This window comes from Gallus gallus, chromosome 14 (genome assembly GCF_016699485.2).
Source record: "Gallus gallus isolate bGalGal1 chromosome 14, bGalGal1.mat.broiler.GRCg7b, whole genome shotgun sequence".
In the NCBI taxonomy this organism is placed as follows: Eukaryota; Metazoa; Chordata; class Aves; order Galliformes; family Phasianidae; genus Gallus; species Gallus gallus.
This window is the reverse complement of record NC_052545.1, coordinates 3307484-3328626: the sequence shown is the minus strand read 5'-3', so window position 1 is coordinate 3328626 and position 21143 is coordinate 3307484. Positions and strand designations below refer to the sequence as shown.

Genomic DNA, 21143 nt, shown 5'->3' with positions numbered 1-21143 from the left:
ATATAAGGTGGGATTAAATTTTTTTAAAAGATTACATTATTATTTACTATGTTAAACTTGGAGATGTAACAATCTATGACTTAATGCATTTTCCATTTCAGAAGGAAGAAATTGCTCTGGATGAGGTATGTTTATGATACCCAAAAAACAGTGAGTCACATCTAACTTGTATAAAAAGAATAACCCAGTATTTTTTCCAATTATTTTTAAAGAGGTATTATTGTGATGAGCTGTTGATCAAAGACCATCTTTGTAATTCAGGCTGGCTCATGATCCACTTTGTGACATCCTGATTGTGTTTGATAAATCTTGTCCAAGTGTTCACCATTCAATCTCAAATTCTCTGTATGTTTTTCATTTTCACTGTCATGAACCTTCAGAAGAATTTCAAGTAGGATTTTGAAGCCTTTCCTAAAGAGAAATGTTGCTGAGTGTTCTTCAGAAACTGAGTTTGTTTGACAATTTTGACACTTCTTAATAAATGCTTTGCATACAGGATTTGATTAAACTTTTTTCAAATCACACAACATAGCATCTCACACTTGTTTCTTACAGAAAATAAAACCCTACTTTCAGAAGCTAAAACAAATTCTAGTTATGTGACACAAGCATATGTTATATCTAGATTAGAATCTAGTAAAATATTTGAGCAGGGAGGAAAGACTGCTGCATTCAGCATAATCACTGCAATGGTTTGCCAGGCTTTACTTGATTTCTGATCATACCACATCATCAGAGAGCCTGCTGGCTAGCCAGAGTCTTATAGGAGAGTGGGATAATATTTCTCTATGTGTGAAATATAGGCTAGCACTGGCAGCTGGAATGTAATTGCATTTGATAGGATCAGTGATGAATAACTCTTAGTCTGAGTTTAAACCATGGGTTGTTTTATCCCTCACATGCTGGGTATTGTCTGGATTGTATCAGAGTATCTGTGAAGTAGATGTGTGAGATCCCTTCTGCATACAGATATGTGAGGACATCACTGTCCGTTGCAAAGAGAAAAGCTATTCTGCATATGTGCCTCTGTGCTTGGGACTCTTGTTTTAATTTACAGCTGCCATCTTTCAAGGGAGTTACCGTTTCTTTTTCTTCTCAATACTAGGCAGTTGTTGTGCTTCAAGCAGCTTTCAGAGGACACCTGGCTCGACAGAAGCTGCTACTGAGTAGTGGGCTGCATGATGCCCAGTCTTACAACAGGCAAAACCTTGGAAGAAAGGTAACTTCAGGGGCAAATGGTTATCCAGATGTACCATTATTTTCACTTTGTAGAGTACTGTACTTCCACACTTAATTCCCTGTGTCACCCAGTGGAGCAATCTTAATGCACTGGTTGGCAGCACCACTGTATTTCCAGAAAGATATCAAGTTCATTCCCTGGCATTCCTTTAGTCCCCAGTTTTTCTTAGAAGCAAAGCTGTAATTCCTCTGCATTATAGACAGTCATTGTGTCCTCTTTTTTTCTTTTTTTCCTAGTTCTTCCATTTTTCCTAGTTCTTCCATCAGCCAGTAACATAATCTTTATCTCATTAATTTTGAGCGTTATTGAAAACTCTAATTATACTTAAGTGTTCGTTGAATTGTTGTAATAGGCAAACCTTTGTCACTGAACGTCAGAAATAAGAATTTAGAAATCCTTTTTGATTGCCTTGAAAAGTAAAGGAATTTTCTATGTAGTTTGCTCAACCAAATCTTGCAGTTTCTTCAGTTGTGTCAAATTTTCTTCAGATAGCTCAATTCTGAATATGGAAAAAAAATTCCTTACCAATTAAGCATTTTTTTTTTCTGTAAATCGTTTGCCAGCTTGTGAGAATCCTTTGCACCTTTAGCAGGCTAAAATTAATTTGCAGTTCTCCATTCATGTTGTCCATCTGGTTGCACTTGACAGTTCTAAGCAAATAGGCCAGTTGTAGCAGGACTGAATAGATCTGCTTGATGCAAGCAGAGCACATATCCATCATGAAGGTTGCCTTACCTCTTTTGACTTCTAGATGGTTTCATGCCTAAGATATAAATGAACTTTAGAACTCTATAAACCTTACCTTGCAAATATCTAACATTTCATTAATTGAATACGAATACTTCAAAATTTGGAGGGTGATCAGGTTTGCATTCCTGCTGATTTAGTCTTACAGAACCCTTAAGACTGCAGACCAAAAGATAGAAGTGTTTGCTCCACTGCTGTTTTCACAATCAGGAATAAAATTGACAAAGCTTCTGTCATGTTTCTGTGCAATTTGTAAAAGGTCAGTTCTCTTTGATCTGATTACTCTGCAGAACTCCTGCGTGCCTCATGTGTCAAACTCCTTGAGCTCATCTTCTCTCTGCAAGGAGAAAGAGAAGACTGTGACATTCATCCAGTCCGTTTTCAGGGCTCACTTAACACGTGCAGTACAGCTTGAGGAAAGGTAAGTGATGAATAGATTTTTCTGCAGTGTAGTAGCAAAACTGTTTTTATTACAGTGGAGGGGTAATTTTTTTGTGTAGGATTTTAGTGTGGGTTCTTTGGCACAGAAGGAGAAAGAGAGCCTTGTTCAAACACGCACACAAGATAGCTTTCTCATGGGTATGCAACTGAAGAGTTTCTTGTTGCAGTCTTCCTACATCCTGTTGCATGTTCTCTTCCATAGAGATGAGGGAAAGTAGAAGAAAATAATTACTCTTTGGAAAAAAAAAATACAGTTGCTATCAAACTCATTGCTGCTACACTAGCTTAAAACTGAGTGAAGCCCTGACATGTAAAAGGTAAATGTTATGTGGAAGAAGAACAGGAAGGAGCTAGAATATGATCTTGCATGAAGTCTATTCAGCTCGGGAAGAACTCAGTGATTTGCTTACTACATGGGTTTATGGTGGCTCTGGCTTGAAAAAATGCTCCCTTTTTCTCCAGGGTTTACTGCACCAGAAGCCATTAGTGCTGACTGCTGTGGTTACAGTGAGAGTTACTTAATTGTCACCTCACGTGAGTGACTGTGCTCACTTCCATAAGTGATAAACTTTGTTGCTAGTAATACAATAAATTGTCCTGTATGCATTCTGACAACAGAGTGGTGTTCCTGTTCTCTACCTCATGATATGGTTTGTATCTTTTTGCAGGTCCTCTATGTCTAGCGCAACAAGTGAGAAAACAGATTCTGCTATCTGCATTACAGAGAACAAACCAGTCTCAGCAGCACTCCAGAGAACTTCAACCAGCATATCATCTCTTCCTGGTAATCTCATTTCCCTCTGTGCTTAAAAGTATATGGAGTTTGAGTAAATGTACACATAATTTTACAGAGAATTTCTGCACACGCATTCACACGTTCATATGCATCCTTGCGCTCTATTTGCATGTATTCTTTTAATTACTGATTAATTACGTGTTACTTATACGAGAAAGTGCAGTCCCTCAAATAGAGTTTCGACAATACCACTTCCAGCTTCTTCATGGTACTTCACCTGCTTGCTGCCACTTCAGATTTGAAGGTCTCTCTGAGGTGAATGGTAATTATTTAAGGAGTGTGATATTCCCCTGTATTGCCTCACTACTTCCTCTTCAGTGCTCCCCACCACTGTAGCTGTTGTATGGTATTTTCCACCATGTTTTGGATCTGAACCCATAGACAAGTCAGCCGTGTGTATTTTGTCATGTTTCCTTGGCAGTCTTCATTTGCTGCAGTAAGGAAAAATAAATGAAGTTGTGGATAACCTTCCAGCTGGTACCACAGTGATGCAAACTGGGAAAATGTATTTTCTTTTTCCATGGCTGATCTACAATTTGGTTTCCTTCTTGAATTCTACTTGCTCCTTCTGAGAACATAGAGCTAAAACCAAAGGTGCTTCTAAGAGGATGTTAGAGATACTGAGCAAGAAAGGCAAAACAGTGATGCAGAAAGAACAGCCACAACAACAACAACAGAACAACAACAGAAGACATACAGCTTCAGAGGAGTTAACAACAAACAGAAAAAGCTAGCTTTATCCTGAACAGAAGATTTTATGGACCCCAGTTGGAGGAAAAAAGAGCAGCTTTGAGGGTGACCTGAGAAACATTGACTTATTTTTGTTGGTGAAAAGCTGAAACTCTCTGTAGACTTTCTGGGAAACAGGGCATGGTCTAAGCAGCTCAGGCTGTTTCTCTAAGATATGAGATGGGAAATAAGCCAGGCTAGGGCTGTGAATACAAAGGTTACCTTTCAAGGAAGGAGAACATACATAAAAAACTTTACTGTATACCATATTCAGAAGCACATTCTACTACTTTTGAAGGGGTCAGTAATACTTGGTTCTGAAGATATTTTAGTTTTGAGTGATTTTAGTTATGTCTAGTAACAGTATTCAGAAAAGAAACCCCGCAGCCTCCCGTTTTGCCTGGGCTGTACTGCTTTAGCAACTGCAAGTTCACTAAAAGTCTGATATCTGCCCTTCCTAGCTCATGACTGATGTGAAAATGTGCTAGTGAAATTGGCTTTTGGAGTAATGCACTTCACTGGTCATTCTGTATTTTGGAAAGCAGAGGAGACAAGGAGCGTGTTTAACAGCTGAGTGATTTAAAGCAATCAAATTCCTTTGGCTTTAAATCATGCAGCTGTTGAACAAGCTCTTGCTTCATTCGTTCCAAGGTCAAACTTGTGTTTTGTGACCTTTCAATCTTTCAAGGATCTTAAACTTTCTATGAAAATACACATTGCAATAAGTCATTTAATTTCACAAGCCTTTTGCCATTATTTTGGGAGGAATGGGAAAGATGAAAGTGCGTTTTAAAGAGGCTTATATATGGGCTAGAATAAATTACATTGTTTTCATCAGGTTAGATACGTCTGTTTTATTTAGCGAAATCTATCACAAGTGTTGCAGCATTGCTTTGCTTACAAATGTGGATACTACTTGAAGGTTTGTAGCCATTTCTTTGCTTCCCATGAAGTGGAACAGATGATAACAGTTCAGTCTAAAATTTAGGTTTTTGTTTCTTTCTGTCAGGGGAGTGATAGGAAGGAAGAGAACGTTCTGAATATGCATAACAATCTTGAGTAAGCAATTGCTCTCCACATGTTACTCACCACTCTGTATACAACTGTTAACTTATCTGAAGCATTTTTGAAGTCATAATGAAATCTAATATAGTTGTTTCACTAGTTTGCTTAGCCATTCACAAGCACAGAGATGTTGTTGTCATTTTGGAGTGTATTCAACTGAAGATGAGGGCAGTAAAATCTCAGTCTTCGAGAGCAGGATATAATCACAAATGATTTGGTCAATATTAAGCTGTTTCGTATATGATACCTGTTGGTGGAGTTGCATCTTCTAGTTACTGGGCTAGCTTCCAGAAGTTCTCTTTGCTTATCCCTCTCACCAGCACTCATTAATCTTTCTGAAAAATTCTCATATTCTTTGCTGACTGATACAGAGAGGAATTTCACTTAACTAGGAAGTCATGCATTTCTTTGCTTCTGTGGGTCGAGGTCAATGTAATGGCCTCCTGCATTCCTTGTTTTCATTCACAGGCTCCGTCTGTCACCCTTTTTCTATTTTTGGGCTTGTTGCAATCCCCTTCTCTTTATTCCACATTCCAGTTGCTGTGTATGCCTCTTCCATACCAGTAGTTTTCTTTGTCAGAAACCTCTCGTTTCACCTTGACAGCCATGGAACATCAGTTCTTCTCCCTAAGGAAGGTTGTCTGTATGCCCTCTGTTTTCTATTCCAGCATCAAACTCTCAATGCATAGCCTCTTGCTTGTGTGTTTCCTTTTTCTACCACAAGTCATCTTGATTTGTTTTCTTTTTCTCTAGGAGATAGTCTTTTTTCAGAGAACAGATACTTGAAGCTTAAAAAAATCACTGGAGCTGAGGGCAGGATATTAAGCTAGAAGATCTTAATAGCTGTCATCATTAAGTTAATAAATTTCTTGCACAGGGGTTAGACTCTGCTGGTTCTGCTTGTCAGATGTAAAGGGCCTCGTGTATCAGTTTTCTCTTTCTGATTTTTACTGGAATCACTAGGGTTCTATCTGTTTATGCCCTGAACATTTCTTTAAATTGCAATTGTTGAGATGCATAGAACCAATAGAACTTAGTGTCTTTAAGTAAAGTATAACAACATGTGAATATATGTGGTGGTTTATAGATAGTGACAATGTTTTTCATTCATCTGACAGCTTCTATCATATTTCTCACCCATTTCCCTTCTCTCTATTTATATCTGGCTGAAGTTCTCATTATGACCTTTCTGCTTAGCTTAAGCTTGCTTGGATCATTTTCTGACCATTTAATAAATATTTATTTTTATGACCTGGGATGGTTTCAGTATCACATTGCTTTACTTTGTGGTGTGTAACCGCTTGCAAAGATTTAAAGACAATAAGATAAATCATGCGTGGTCAGTGTGTCAACTTAATGCTTGGCATGCATGTTCTTTCATTAAAGCAGAACAGGAATAGTTACATGCAGGAAAGGATAGATGTGTTATTCACAATGCAGGTAATTCTGGGAACTTGATGGCTCAGAGAATATTACTCTTCCCACAAGAGCTTGTTTTTGTCACAGTTCTTTATTGATGCCCTTGTTTCCTTTTGCAGTTCTTTTGGCCGGCTCTTGTGAGAAGCAGCCACAGTCCACTCTGTCTGTGCCAGTGGATGAAGCTCACTCAGACGATTCAGATGATATTGTAATTGTCTCTCCATCGTTGAGGATGAAGAAAACCTCCACCCACTTCTTTAATGGGCTCTGATCTTGAATTATTTGATTCACAAACAAAGGTATTTCCACCGAGGTAACGTGTATCAAAGATGAACAAAGGAGGAATATCAGCCTGCAGTTGTCTGCTTTTTTTCAGCTGTGGATGAATACTTGTTTGATATGTCATCTCTGCAGATATATGGCTAAAAGCTGCTGACTGTCTGTTATCCTTAGCCTTGTGGTACAAAGAGAGAGTTTGGATTTTAAAAATACTGCACCAAAACGGTTGAATTTGTGAGACAGAACTTGAAATTGACAAATCGAAATGAAAGCAGAAAAGACTTGAGATATTTCATAGAATCATAGATTTGTTTGAGTTGGAAGGGAGCTTTAAAGGCCATCTAGTCCAGCTTCCCTGCAAAGAACCTGGACATCTACATGCTCCATGCTGTGCTCAGAGCATTTGGTGTCAAACAAAGTCTTTCAAGTTGACTAAGATTCTTTTTTAAATTGGAAAGTGAAAAATGACTTAGCCCCAATTTTCAGCCTGTGTATGCAGAGGGAAACAGCTTCTATTTGCTATGAGGTGTTCTCTGTTTAAACATGTTATTGTCGCATTTTAATTTGTATTTTTATACACTAAACATTTACAGTCTATGCAGACGTGTAAAGCCTTTTTAGAAAATCACTTCTGTCATAGTACTGTTCTAGACTTACTGCATCTGCAGTTTTCTTATTTATTGCTTTTTCCCAGTGTGTTTGCTATAGTATATATTGTACTACTTTGTATGTGATCATGTAAATGCTTCTATTTATATTTGTCAGAGAAGGGATGTAATAGCAGGAGTGTCCTTGTGACTAGTTTTTCTGCTTATGTATCACAAATGCAAGTGGATTATGCACACATTAGAGATAACACTGCAAACGTTTGACGTAGAAGATATGATGCTGTATGTCCTGTTCCAGCTTACATCACTGGATTGCCTGAAACTCTCACCTAGCTAGATTGCTCATACACTGAGCACTAAGGGGTTTTAAGCTTAATGTTTCTTTGCTGTTGATTGCTCCTCTCAGCACTACCTTTGTGTGTGTGTGTGCACATTAGCAGTATATATTGCAAATGCACCCTCAGTCCAATGACAGGCAGGGAGAAGGGTCACAGCCATCTTCTGTCATTAGCTATGAGGCTTATGTTGGAAAGCATGGCACTGTGCACTCTGTTCTGAGGGATGTGCATGGGGATGGGTAAAATATCTCATGTAACCTGAACAGAAGCAGGATAAGCAGTTGACTTATAGGTGTCAAGACACCCAGAAATAATAGCACCACTAGACAATATCTTTACCAGTCTTCATGAAGGGACCAATGACATAATGGGCTATGGAGAAATGTGGTCAGAGGAGTCTTTCTAGATCTTTTATACAAACTGTACCTCTTCTTGACTGGAAGTGGAAGACCTTATATTCCAGGCTATCATTGCAACATCCTCCAAATGCATTAAAATGCATTTTGTTTTGTTTTGTAGAAGGTGAATCAGGTGAATTATGTTATATTTACTGGAAGGAGAATTTATTTTACAAACACACAGTAAAGTCTTCGTGGAGTCCCTAATGATTTCTCTGTCATCAAGGAGTAATAAAGTCTCCTGTAAACAGAAAGCACACTCTTAAATAGAAGATTTTTATCACCTTTTCCCTCTTCTTTTTTAAATTAAAAATCAGTTGCTGCTTTTTTGCAGAATACTAATAACTCAGAGCTGTCTCAGTTCTCTGATTTCAATGAAGCACTATCTGAGCTTATCATAGTTCATGCCAGTACTTGCAGCCAAAGAGGAAACTGGATGGCTGCAGCACAATGCAGCTGATTTCATTTAATCCCAGCAGTAGAAATGCTGCCTTTGCTGTTTCCAAAGGCAGTTTTGAGAGCTCTCCATACCCAAAGCAGACTGAAGAATGTCATTTATACTCAAGTTGGGTAAATTTTTCCTGCTGGTACTTCGGTCACATGACTGCTATCTGCAGAAAGGATGAAAAAAGGCATATAAAATAAAAGAACAAAAGGGATAAAATCCCCTTGGCAGAAGCTTAGACCTATTTCCCTCTGTTGCTGAAAGTCATGCTATTAGAAAAAAAAAAAGTCATTTTGTCATTTTGCTAAACAGAATCAGATCTGTATTGAGTTTCTTATGTATAATGTTTCAAGTCTGTAACTGTGCCTGTCATGGATACCTCCAGAGAGAGAGTAACTAGAGCTGAGGACTGACACATTAAGGAGAGAATAGGTAGTGTGTGTCAGGACCAAGTCTGATATAAAGTACCCACCTGTTACCCTACAGGGAAATACTTGGACAGCAAATTTAATGAAGTTGACATTCAATTTATTGTGCCATAATAAAGAACCAATATGAAAGTCTCAGGAAACAGATACAGAGTAGAAAGTCTTCTGTCTTAACTGAGCATATGACCAGCAGTAGTGCTGTCGATAGCTGAGTTCCAGGATAAAGGGGAGACAGTCACTTCGTGTGACCCAAAGTCACCAACGGAAGTGTGAAAAGGACCAAATGTCTTCTGGGTTGAATGAGCTTGATAAATTCAAGTCTGCTGTCTGATAGCCATAACAAATCAGGTGCTTCCTTCGAGCACGCTTCAAACTCGTAACTCTGAAAGATAACAACACAGTCACAGCACGTGGATGTTTGGTATATGCTAGAAAGAGAAACCTCCACAGTGTGAATAGCATGTGGATCTGGGAAGAGGCATGGAGCAGTAAAGGAATAAAATATGAATTTCAGAGGAAATGGCATTTTTCCTTTCCTCAGCTCAACAGGGAGCTAAGGCCAGTAAACATCTGTGTGGCTCAAACCTCTCAAGATAGGGCCAATGCAGACATTTCATGTCTGAAAAACATTCTCTGCAGAGAGCACTGGGAGCCTTGCAGGGGCATCAGGGTCCTGAATTAAAGTTAAACCCCACTGTAGCCTCCCTAATAGCACACTTTGCATTCTAACGATATGCAAGTTCTGTGTGGGATAATGTTGCCTACTTAAAACCCTTTGCAGTTTGCTGTACTCTACAGGTAGTGATCATGTGTGAGTATAGAGATCTTTCACATGATGTGATCTCTTTCTGTCCTTAAGTGCCTGTGCCTGCAAACATTTTACTGAGGCACCAAAACCTGAAAGATGTAATATTTCCTACATAGCTATGCAAATAATCCCTAGACAGGCAGCTTTTTATATAGATGAAATGGAAAGTTATTCATCATGGCATATCAGAAAGCCATCATTTGTACGATCGTTTTAATAATTAGAACTGTGCAAGTTATCTTGAGATCTTTTTAAAAGCTGAAACAGTTGCAGTGTATTTTTTCTCCTGACTGTTGAACTTTCCAATAAAGCCCCAAGTTTGTAAATTAATTGTTCATGCTTCCCTGCTTCAGTTGTTACATTTGCATCGCCTCTGTGACCTCTTCAGCTTGCTCCTGTTGTTTTCACTTCACACCTAGGCTGGCCTTTTACTTCGGGCTGTTTTGCTGAACCTGGTCTCCTTCATTCTGCAAGACAAGCAACGAGGCCAGTAAAAAATTAACTCTTACACACGTGGGGTGTGAATTTCTTCATTAGTATAAATTCCAGATCCTGCTGTCAGTGGGGTGAACGAAAGCCTGGCACTATTGACAGCAGCAGTGGGCTTTTGCTTTCAGTCTTGGTTTCTGGTGTTCTGTTCAAGGGAGAAATCCTGTCAAGTAGTTCTACTGTGCCATTCCCTCAAATACGTGGCTTTGAGCAGAGTACAGCAAGTCTCCTGTATGCCTGTTCATCTGCTGTGCTGCTTGCTTGTTACTTGCAACAGTCACAGGGTGAAATCTGGATAAATAATTTGCCAGAAAGAAAAAAAGACAAAACCAGATGTGCGTAAAGCACATTTGTTCTTACTTACGTGGCCTTTAGCATTCGTTCTGCCCTCTTTGTGCTTGAAGGAGTAGCCTTGAGCAGCAAACGTTGCTGTGTTCTTGTTAACGATGCTCTGCTGTATTCTGCTGATTAAGCTGTACCCTGCTCCTCTTGCCCTTTCCACTCTGGCTGTCCTATCGACTTAAAATCCGAGGACACGTCTTCGTGCATCTTTTCTGATCCCCAGGAAATGTTCCCGTTGTTCCCCTTACAAACAAAACTTCCCTCTCCAGGTGACACTCCGGCTGTAACAGCTCCACTACCATTGGGAAGATTTTTGCCAGCCTGCCTCAAAGACACTGCACGTGGGGTACCACAAAAACCCCCACGAGGGCTTCTATTCTTGGTAGTACAAACAGATGTGTCATGAAATCCTGATGCTCAAAGTGATGGGGAAGGAACCAGGAGGGCCGTGGTGCTCTCTGTGACACACTGCCTTACCTCCTTGCTGTCAGCCATGCATTACCACCCCTGCAGTACCACCCCTGCACCTCACTGCTCTGCCCCTCTTGCTCTGTCAGTTCAGCAGAGTGATGCTCTGCTTTGGTGGTGTAACAGAGCTTGAAAGTCTTTCCTGCAGTATGAATCTAGAAATGAAATACTGTAAAATTTGTCGTTTGATAATAGCACAGCTATAAAAGAAGCTATGCTTAGCTGGCCTCTAGTTATATACACAGAAAATTGGAGCAGTGTTACATAAACCTGGGGGTTGATCATGAATGCCTGCAGTACAGGTTAGAACATCCTGTCCAAACATCAGCTTAGCGCTGTCACTATGAAGCAGTCATCCTTACTGGTGTCTTACACAAGGAATGGCAGAGCCTATCTGTCCAACCTGGAGTTTTTTTTCCTTAGCATTCACTCCAGAATTCATGCACAGAATTGGCAGTTCTGTTCCTCCTCTCAGCAGATATTCAATAGCCGAGCACAGCTTTTCTGTGCTAGCAAACCTTTATTATTATACAAAATGTACCAGAATGTTATGTGGAAGTATCTTAAATAATTAAACAGAAACGACGACTGACAAAACAAACGAACAAAGTGCAATTTGAGCTGTGTTATTCTCTCCTTTTTATATTCACTTATTTGCTAATTTGCTGAACTTACTGAACTGCACCGGGTCTCGCTGTGATTAGAGAGAATTTGCCAAGTTCCTTTGTAATTGTTTCTTTGCAATTAACTAAATAATAGAATGTTCTGTGTGTAGCTCTCTGGGGAAAGGAAAGGAGCGGGCAGGTGCTTTTGCAATAGGATTTCCATATCTCCCACCCATTTCCCTGGATCTCACACTGGTAGAAGATGAGAGTGCTGCCTCAGGGCTGGAAATGACAGAATTAACCTTTTCATGCCATTTCTTTTGTTTGTTTAATGTTTTATGTTGGCCCCGGTTGTGGCTATCTGTTAGCACCCACAAGGCCTACCCATCCACCTGCTGGCTCTGGCACTTTTAAATCCGTATTGTTGGCTAAAACCTTTCCTAACACGTGCCAGGGCTGACAGTCAGGAGGTTCCTAGCTTCACGGTATATTAAAATGGGAATTACTTCATCGCGGAGTGAATAAAAGGAGCCATGGGTGTGGGATGACTGTTACTATGGGCGCTGTGGTTGCACAGGGAGGAGCACCTGGGAATGGTTTTAAACTGAGACAGGGGAGGTTTAGGTTGGATGTTAGGAGGAAGTTTTTCCCCCAGAGGGTGGTGACACTGGACAGGTTGCCCAAGGAGGCTGTGGATGCCCCATCCCTGCAGGCATTCAAGGCCAGGCTGGATGTGGCTCCTGGCAGCCTGGGCTGCTGGTTGGTGGCCCTGCACATAGCAGGGGGTTGGAACTGGATGAGAATTGTGGTCCTTTTCAACCCAGGTCATTCTAGGATTCGATGATCTGAAGTCAGGAGCTTTTGAGGAGTGAAAGAGAGATTTCCTAGAAGTATTTTCTCAGACTGATGGCCTCAGAGGGCGGGGGCAGCGCTGGGGGCTGTATTGCTGAGGTTGTCACCCATCCTTCTATTGTCACTGCCTTTAATTTCAAACGCATCTGTGATTTTATCCAGAGATTCGTTAGCAGAGCCACTGCCGTGGCGAGTTAGCAAATGCTAATGTGGCTCTTTGGGTTCCTTTGCAGCAGGATTACCGTTTAGCAAGCTGACATTTGCAGTTTGCTTTGGTTGATTGTGGAACTGTTTTCTGTGCAAGGGTGACTTGCTGTTAGCTCTTGTTTCTGGTCTATCACAGCAGTGCCTCATCTGTTCATTTTGCTTTGGCAAAACAAGAGAATACCTATTTGTGCTAGGAGGGAAAGGGCTGCTGTAATCGTGGAAGCCTCGCTAAGTGGCGTGTTGTCACGTAATCAAGGATTACCTGAATGGAATCAAAGGAGAGATGGGAGATATCTAAGAAAGGCAGACAGTGCGTCCTGACGTGGTACAGCGGGCTGCTGAGCCCCACCATGGGGAGCACGGCCGGAGCTGGATCCTGTCCTTTGTCTTTTATTCCCAGTTTGCTGAATTTATTTTCAGATTTCCCCACATCATTATCAGCAACTGTGGGATAGAAATGAACACTGTTGATGCTTCTGTTTCTCTCTAATCCCCAATCCTCGTTCTGCTCTAATTTAATCCAGCCATCTCTGCACTGAATGGCCATGAGGGGCATGCACAGGGCCCTGTGAGGTGGCTCCCTTCCCTGCTTACCCCCACCCCGTGCAGGGCCTCATCCTGCCGCTGCTGCTGACACCCCCATTAATGGCATCCAGCTTTCCCTGCGATTCATCCTGAAACGTTTTGCTCAGTTTGATTTACATCAGTGCTGTCAAACGGGATCTCCGTGTTGAGTGGCTGCTGCATCTGCTTTTATTCCACGTCCATCACATGGCTCACAAAGGCACTTGGACACACGGCCTGACGGGGAGATTCCATGCAGAGCCCCGTGGCAGCAGCAACATCTGCAGCACAGATTCCACCCCGGAGCACTTTAGCACTGAACTGCGTAAGCTGTGGCATCGGTGGCTGATGCAGGGACCTCTTGGTGTGAGCGAGGTCTCAGCTCCATGTCTTGGGGTCGTTTGAACTGGAGGTGAGTTATTGCAGACCGTGAAATAATTCCCTCATCCTGGCAGGCACTGTGAAAAAGAAAAAAGAAGAACAGAAAGCGGGCTGTTCTGCCGTCCTGCTGCAGAAGGCCGGAGGAGTGGAGGCGTTCCGTCTTGCACCCCTGTATATCTCATCTCATACTTGTGCGCACAGCGCTGTGAGCTCTGATGGGGGACCTGGCGTTCTTCGCGAGCGATACGATTTCACTGCAGCTGTTAATAACAGCCCTTTGAGGTGCGCGGGGGCAGCGGGGGCAGCTCCGCGGTGCAGCATCCCTCCGCAGCCGGGCCCGGCAGGTGGGCCCGCCCCGCGCCCGCAGCCCCGCACGGGGGGGCCGCTCCCCTCCGCCGGCGGTTGGGCGGAGCGCGGCGGCGCCAATGGGAGCGGGCGGGCGGCGCCAGGCGCGGGGGCGGCGGAGCCTCTCGGCGAACAAAGAGGGAGCGAGCGGCGCGGCGGGAGGGGAAGAGGGAGGCGGGGGAGCCGGCCATGCGGGGCCGCAGGTGAGGCGCGGAGCCGGCAGCCCGGAGCGCTCCATGGCCGGCGGCTCGGGGTGAATGAGGCAGGCGAGGCGGGCATGGCGGGCGTCAGCTACTCGCCGCCCTGGTGGGTGAGCCTGCTGCACCGCCTGCCGCACCTCAGCCTGCGCTGGGAGCTCACCGCCGCAGACTTCCGCCCGGACGACGCCGAGTACCAGCAGGTGAGCGCGGCGCTCCGAGCGCGGTGCCGAGGAGGGGCCGCTCCGGCGGGGGCTGCGGGGCTGCGACCCCTCCGTCCGCGTGGGGGTTGGGGCCGTCTCCTCGTCCCCACATCCCCTCCCCGCCCGGGTGCGCTCCGGGGCCGCCGGGTCGGGGTCGCCCGGGGGTTCGGTGCCGCTCGGTCGGCCGCGCGGTTGCGATGGTCGCGGAGCCGCTCGCTGCGTGCTCGGCTGTCATCTCGGAGCGGGGCTGCGGTGGCCCCGCGCTTCATCTCAGTGCCGCGGCCGCCGGGGTTGGTTGGTTGGCTGCACCATTTTGCTTTTGGGAGCGGATCCGCGCCGTCCTGGAGCTGCGGCCGCTGCTGCGGGAAAAAGGCTCCGGCGGTGGAGGTGCGGGCGGTGCTGCGGCACGCGGGGCGAGCGGTTCGAGGCAGGAGCGCGGCTGTGCGGGGTGATGCCGGAGCGGAACGCGAGCGGGATGTGCCGGGGGCGATGCTGAGAAACCTCTTTAAGCCGATAACCGGAGCAGAATACTGACCCAGCTGGAGCATTTGGGGCTTCGGCGCGTGAACTTGCTGCCGTTCCCGTGGCCGAGGGGGCTCAATATGGCCAGGCGGGGCTGTGGGCCACAGGCAGCCCGCTGCCCCCGTCACATGGGGGGCTGCCCCTGGGCCGGGGGGCTGCGCGTGCTGCTGTGCTGCATGAGCTCAGAGTTCCCAGCCAGCTGTGCTGTGAGCGCCGTGTGACCTTCGGGTGCACTGCAGCTGTGTGGGTTTCACCTGGATGGCCCAAAGCGCTCCTTGCAGCGCTCTGCAGTTGCGTTCGTTGCTCAGATAATTTTTCTACTGTAATCACATTCGGACTTCTGCTCTCTCCTCCTCTGCGTAGTGCGGTGCTGCCCTTCCTGCAGTGCTGTTCAGGACTTCCCCCATGGCAGCCAATGGCCTTTTCAATCTGAGCATCGGCTCAAAAGAAAATGTCTTATCAAATCCCAACCCAAACGTCTGGGTTACTGCAGGCTCTGTCTTTGGGAGCATGGTGTGAATAGCAGCTCTGCTGATTTTAGTGCTGGGGGGGGGGGGGGATGGCCGACAGCCCCAGCAATGCAGGCAGTGTTATCAGTGCCGTGCTTATATAACCGCGCTGCTGCTGAGAGTTGGCGCTGGAGTTTGTAGCCACGTAGATTAATTCTAAGGCAGTGAAACAGGGCAGCTTAATCCGGGAGTGGGAACTGTAATGCTGAGTGCTCTCTCATGCTTCAAATTGTTCCGAATTCTGGCTTTTTCCATTTGCTTTATTATGAATTTGCATCCCCTGCTCTGCTTGCAGCCGGTGCTGGCATAGTTTCCCCTTCTCTTTAGGAACCTGTCATGTTATGAAGGTGGAACCATATAAAATCCTGAAAATAAGGCAGTCCACTTCTTGATTGAAATCCTGTTTATTGCTCTCTTCTTTAGACGTCTCAGGAGTTGGCCCAGTTTGTGCTTGTATTTGTTTTCTGCTCTGCCTGTGGTTGATGCCCTCATCCTGCAATGTGAGCTGTCGGTGCCCGCAGTGTGTGAGGTCACTGGGGGTGCTCACTGGGAACGAATGGGGATGGGAAAGGACAGAGCATCCCTGGCTCCAATAAGGAAGGATTACCTTTGCTAAACTGAAAATACCTTCAAGTTTCCATGACTTCAAGCCATAGAGTAGTTGGACCTCTGTCATTAAATAGGCATAAAGCAGGTCACCATATCCATTATCATTCTGATTCCACGTGAGGAAGGAAGCAGTGTGTCCTTTCTGGTTCTCAGGAAAAGATTTCCCATCTCATGAGAGAGAGAAAACCTTGTTTCCTTCATAAAGCACTGTTTTCTTTAGGAAGTTCTTAGTGAAAGCCCACCCCCTCTGTGCTCGCGTTGTGATAACAGTCTGAATTTTGATACCACAGCCCCCATTTGAACAAAACACGAGATCCAGTGGCTTGGATGCAGGTGGTGTTCTGTCACCTGTTGGAGTGCCACGTGCCGTGGGTGAGGAGGATACAGATGTACTGGGATGTAACCTCTACCTGTCAGGGATTACTGTAATGCCTGAGCCTCTGTTCCACTGAAGCAGCAGAAACACGCTGTTGTCCCCTGAAACCTCTCTGAAGTGCATGTAGTTCTTAGATGAACACACACTGTGTCTGTGTTGGAAACCCAGGTCTTTGTGTCTCCTTGGACTCTGGGTGGTAGGCACATGTGTGAGGACCCAGACCTAACAGCTGTTCTGCTCTGTCCCACACAGCCCCATTCCACGAAGCAGTATGTTGGCAGCTGTGTGTGTTGTGCTCCAACCAGGGGGCTTCTTTTGTCTGAGAGCTTATGGTGTTGCTGCCCCAAGGGCTGGGGTTGGGGTTGGGGCAACTGGGGGCTTTGACCACGTACCTCCTTCACCTTGAGTTGCTCTCTGAAATGCCATCTCCTGCTATTATTTACTTCTTATCTTCTCCCACTGCATATCACGTTGCGCTAGGTTAGAACACTGCGTGCAGCAGCAGAACAAATCCTCCCACCAGGACTGGATTGTTTCAGTCTATGTATATGCATGGCCTTCAGATGGTTGGCTCCCCCCCCCCAGTAGGGAAGATGCCCTCAGACTGTCAAGAGGGAAGGGAGGTGAGCTTCAGCCCAGGGTGAGCTGTGATCCCTCACATCCCAGCTTGATGTGCTGGGCGATCCCATCAGAGCTGCCTCCACGTGCTGCTCCATAGAGCCATCCCTACAGAGCAGCTCATCTCTCCAGTTCTTTTCCCTGCCCTCCCGTGAGTCACTGGGATTGAAGATATCTTGATATGAACAGTTTTGTTCTGGCTGTATTCTCATCTGAGTCATACTGCAGTGCTCTGCAAAGCCTTTTCATTGTGTAGTGAGTCACAAACTCTGGAGTGAAGGGAATGTAAAAATGGAGCACAGCCTGCGTTCCCTCTGACAGTTCTGGTTTCTGTGCCTTTTGCTGCTGAGCAGATAATGGCCATTGCTGCAGTGCTGTCCGCTTTCCGATTAACTCGGCTGGAAAGTTAAGACGTCCCTTAGACTGCTGGTGTCACTGACTTAATGTGGTGTTTGTCATTTGTTGCACGGCACTGAATTCACTTTATTTCTGAGAGCTGGTTAAGGTACTGTGGAGGTCACGTGCTGGAAGGTGCACAGTGGGTATAGGGATGGTTGTTTGAGATGGGGCCTTTGGTACCCTCAGGAAAGGAACCGAGAATGCTTCTCTGTCGCTCTTATGTCTCACTATGAGCCGAGAAGTGCTCTATAAACAGTGAAGAGGAAAGGAGGCTGCAAGAAGCTGAGCTGTGGAGTGCCCGGACTTAAACTTCTGCTCTTCTTAACTGCTGCAAAATGGCAAAGTTGACCTGAATCTGTAAATGTGGGCTCTGTGTGAAGCAGGCTAGAGAGGAGAGCAGAACTCTTTGACGCATCCTTGGAGTTCTTTCCTTGCATCCCAACAGTGCTGCTTCTGTTGCACACAGGCAGTAGGTGCAGGGGCAGCTGTATGTGCATGGGAAAAAGCCTGGGTGACAGATTCCCACCGGTTCAGAAGCACAGCCATGCTGAAGGTAGCAAAGATAAGAACGGGACTGTGCTCCAGTCCGTGGTTTTGAGATGGTCTATCTGGTGTTGTCACCCAGGAGGTGCTTTGCACGCATTGCTTGATGCTATTGTGTAGTACTATGTTTTTCTCCCCACATATGTGTGTTGGGGGACCCAGCAGTGTGAGGGGCTGTGTAAGCCCAAGGGTGCTGCCTTTTGTTGGCTTGCAGGCTCTCATCCATGGCATGTGTGTTTGAACGTGTAGGCAAGGGTTCAGCACGGAATTAATTCTGTCAGGTACTCGCTGGCTCTGTGAGGCTCTTTCCCTGCACATAACAGCTAAAGTCATCTTTGGAAGTATTTCTTGGCTGGGGAACCACGGTGAAGCCTGAACTGCCAAAAAACTTGGATTAGAGTGATTGTTTTAGAACTTCCTCTACTGTACTGGCGTCTTATTTCAATGCTGAAACCAAGAGTCTTTCTGTAAATTGGGAACATGTGTCTTAGTCAAACTGGATGACGTGTTCTTGTCTAGTTGGCTCCCAGTCAGCGGGTAATGGGCCTTTCTGAAGGGGGGTCAGGCTGAAGGCTGCATTTGGGAACAGCTGGGCCTCTTCCAAAGCCCGATCAGCATCCCAGTGCAGCATTCGTTTCTTCACACTTTCAGAAAGGTTAGGTGACCCTGGTTAGCAGAATCCAACGTTTTCGAATTACATTGAAGTTGCTTTCAGATTTTGAGGAGCTAATGGTAAATCCCTGCTTCCCTTTTCTCATCATTGCTGTTGCATGAGTGGCCGTGTGCTCATACCTTGCATCAGCCCCGCTCCGCTCTGTTTGATCCGAGGGAGCTGCAGCACAATGGCTGACCAAGAAATGTGGAACTGAGACAGTTTTTGATGGTTGATTTACTGAAGTAAGGCACAGAAGGGTTTCTGTATACCATACATCCCGTTGCACAGCAGCATATGGTATACAGACAGAGAAAGAAGTCAACCTCTGCCAGCTTTCTGTCTGCAGCCGTACTTTTTTGCTGACCCATGCTGTGCTGCTGCGTTTTCAGATGGTCTCCTGAGAGCTCACAGTTTCTGGAAGCCCCGACTGTGGATCGCTGCACTCCGTTCAGAGAGCAACAATTCTAAATGTATGGTTTTAGCAAACCTAAGTATGCACAGAGGTAAAAGATGGCTCGGAGAAACGTGGAATGCATTGTGGGGGAAGGAGATGAGGGCGTGCAGAGGTGGAAACTGCTTGCTTTGTGTGTGTAGAATCCTGAAAGTATTAATGCTGTGCAGACAAGATGTTGCCAGCACTGCTGAGCTTCCCAGTGCTGGGAGACCCTTATGCTGTGCCTGGCTTGGGCAGCATCACGCTGCTCTCAGCTGCACCAGTGCTAAAACCGCTGCTCTGCTCATGCAGGGGGCAGCTGCTGGCACCTTGGCACTGAAACCACTCGGCCTGTTGACAATCCTGTTTGTTTCTTCGATGAAACCTGTGTCTCCTGATCAGCTCTGAAGCACAAACTGTGTAAATCTTAGGTGCTGCATCTGCCTCCTCTGAGTGCTGCGGGTGCGTTACACTCGTGTGCACACAGGGGTCTGTCGGTTTGCAGCAAATGCTGCTCAAGAACCTTGACTTCTGCCTTTGCTTTCAAAACAGAGTAAGCAGGAACAGGAAACGCAGATGAGGTTCTCTGAAATAGTTTGCCACCAAAATGCTGCAGCTGCTTAGGAAGCTGCTCCTTGGTGTCCAGATACAAAGCCCGATGGCTGGTGTTCTGCAGAAAGGACCATGGAAATCAAATAGTTCCCTTCATCTTCTTTTTTCCCTCCTTGATTCTTAATGCCTTTTTTTTTTGAGGGGAGGAGAATCCACGCTCTTCCAGTTAACAAAAAGCCTTTGTTCAAACGTTCATCCAGTAAAACAAGCAATGCTTCAAGCAGATGTTGGTGTGGAATTTATTGCTGCTTATTTTTCATTATTAGGGAAAGTGAGAAGTTCTCACCCAGAACATATCTCATTAGGCATGGCTGGAGATTAAGGGTGGAAGTCAGGTGCTTTCCTCTGTCTTAATCCCAAGGCTTTGAATGTGGATTAAGGGAGCTGCGCACAACTCGTCTTTATCTCTCTCACTTGCATGTTGGATTAGATTTATTTCTGAACCTGTAAACAAGAATCTGTCTATTGAGAATGAGTCAGATAAAGGTTTGGTGCCTTCGTCACATCGTGTTTCCTGATGTGGCACCTTTGGGCAGCTGAAGGATGGGCACCTCCAGACCTCTGGCATCTTTCTTTCCTTTTTTTTTCCTTTCTTTTTCCCCTTTTCCTGCTCTTTCTTCCAGGACAAGGCTAATTTTACCCCTCTTTCCTCCTAGTTCCCACCCACCCGCACACTTAGTGGTGCAAAGCTCTTATAACTCGGCTCCTCATGACTGTCAGCTCTCCTCTGCTCTCTGTTTTGTCTTTTAGCAGTAAGCTTTCTACCAGCTACATTGAGATTTCCCATTCCCCATGAGTGGGTAGGAGAACTTGGCTTGGTTTCAGCTGAGCGAGGTTCCCATCGCTGGGGGAAGGGATGTGGTGTCTGGGAATTTCTTTGCTCTGAGATTAACACAGGGCTTGAGTAACCTTGGAACGTACCAGGATCGCCTTCTGGACTGAACTTTTTAAACCAGCTTGCGTTCTTGAGACACGGTTAGGGCTTAAAATACTCGGGGACATACTGATGTGCTGGAGAGTTGTCTGAAATAATTAAACACCCCATAATTGCTGCCCTCTGAGCAAGGCTGTCTGCTGCTCGGTGTGCCGTCCTGCTGCCTGCTCGCTGCAGATGATGATTAACAAGACAGGTGAACGAATGTCAAAGGAAGACTGAGGTCATGCAAGACTTGCTGTCCTGGGGATGCACTCGGATGACAGCCTAAAAACAAGTGGCCGAGAAAACTTGTTGCATTACTGTAGTGAGAAACCAGGGATTGGTTACATGTATCCCCACATGAGACAGAGCCTTAGCTGTGCCATGAAAGGGTCAGCGGGTACCCGGCAAACAGTCACTGTGAAGGCACGGTCCTGCTGATGCTTTCTCCTCTTTCCTCATCTTATCCAATATAAAAAAAGCCAAATTCAACACACTTCCATGCAGTCATGTCCTTAATCCCAAACTTTCTTTTCTTTACCTTTCTGGTGGTGATC

At 45.2% G+C, this 21143-nt stretch overlaps 2 protein-coding genes and 1 non-coding gene across 9 annotated transcripts in view; all 3 read left to right on the top strand.

Moving 5' to 3' along the window:
* Positions 1–21143, top strand: part of IQCE (IQ motif containing E) — a 39922-nt gene that overhangs the window by 14828 nt on the left and 3951 nt on the right. For 2 of the 4 annotated variants that reach the window (XM_046901001.1, XM_414778.8), the window contains 5 exons: positions 102–125; positions 1106–1219; positions 2278–2408; positions 3097–3212; positions 6557–10071. In XM_046901001.1, the coding sequence (XP_046756957.1) occupies positions 102–125; positions 1106–1219; positions 2278–2408; positions 3097–3212; positions 6557–6708 (537 nt within the window). In that variant the 3' untranslated portion in view covers positions 6709–10071. Of the gene's footprint in view, positions 1–101; positions 126–1105; positions 1220–2277; positions 2409–3096; positions 3213–6556; positions 10072–10841; positions 11650–21143 lie in introns of those variants that run through there. The other 2 variants (XM_025155198.3, XM_025155199.3) reach the window with 2 other exon arrangements.
* On the top strand, positions 4500–4592 carry MIR1781 (microRNA 1781). The gene has a single exon (NR_035282.1). It is a non-coding gene; the product is annotated as a microRNA 1781 (primary transcript).
* TTYH3 (tweety family member 3) overlaps positions 14152–21143 on the top strand; it is a 70163-nt gene continuing 63171 nt past the window's right edge. For all 4 annotated transcript variants that reach the window (XR_003077701.3, XM_015294355.4, XM_015294354.4 and 1 more), the window contains exon 1: positions 14152–14394. Coding sequence is in view for 3 of the 4 variants with exons in the window: in XM_015294355.4 (XP_015149841.1) it covers positions 14272–14394 (123 nt within the window). In the remaining variant the exon portion in view is untranslated. The remainder of the gene's footprint in view (positions 14395–21143) is intronic.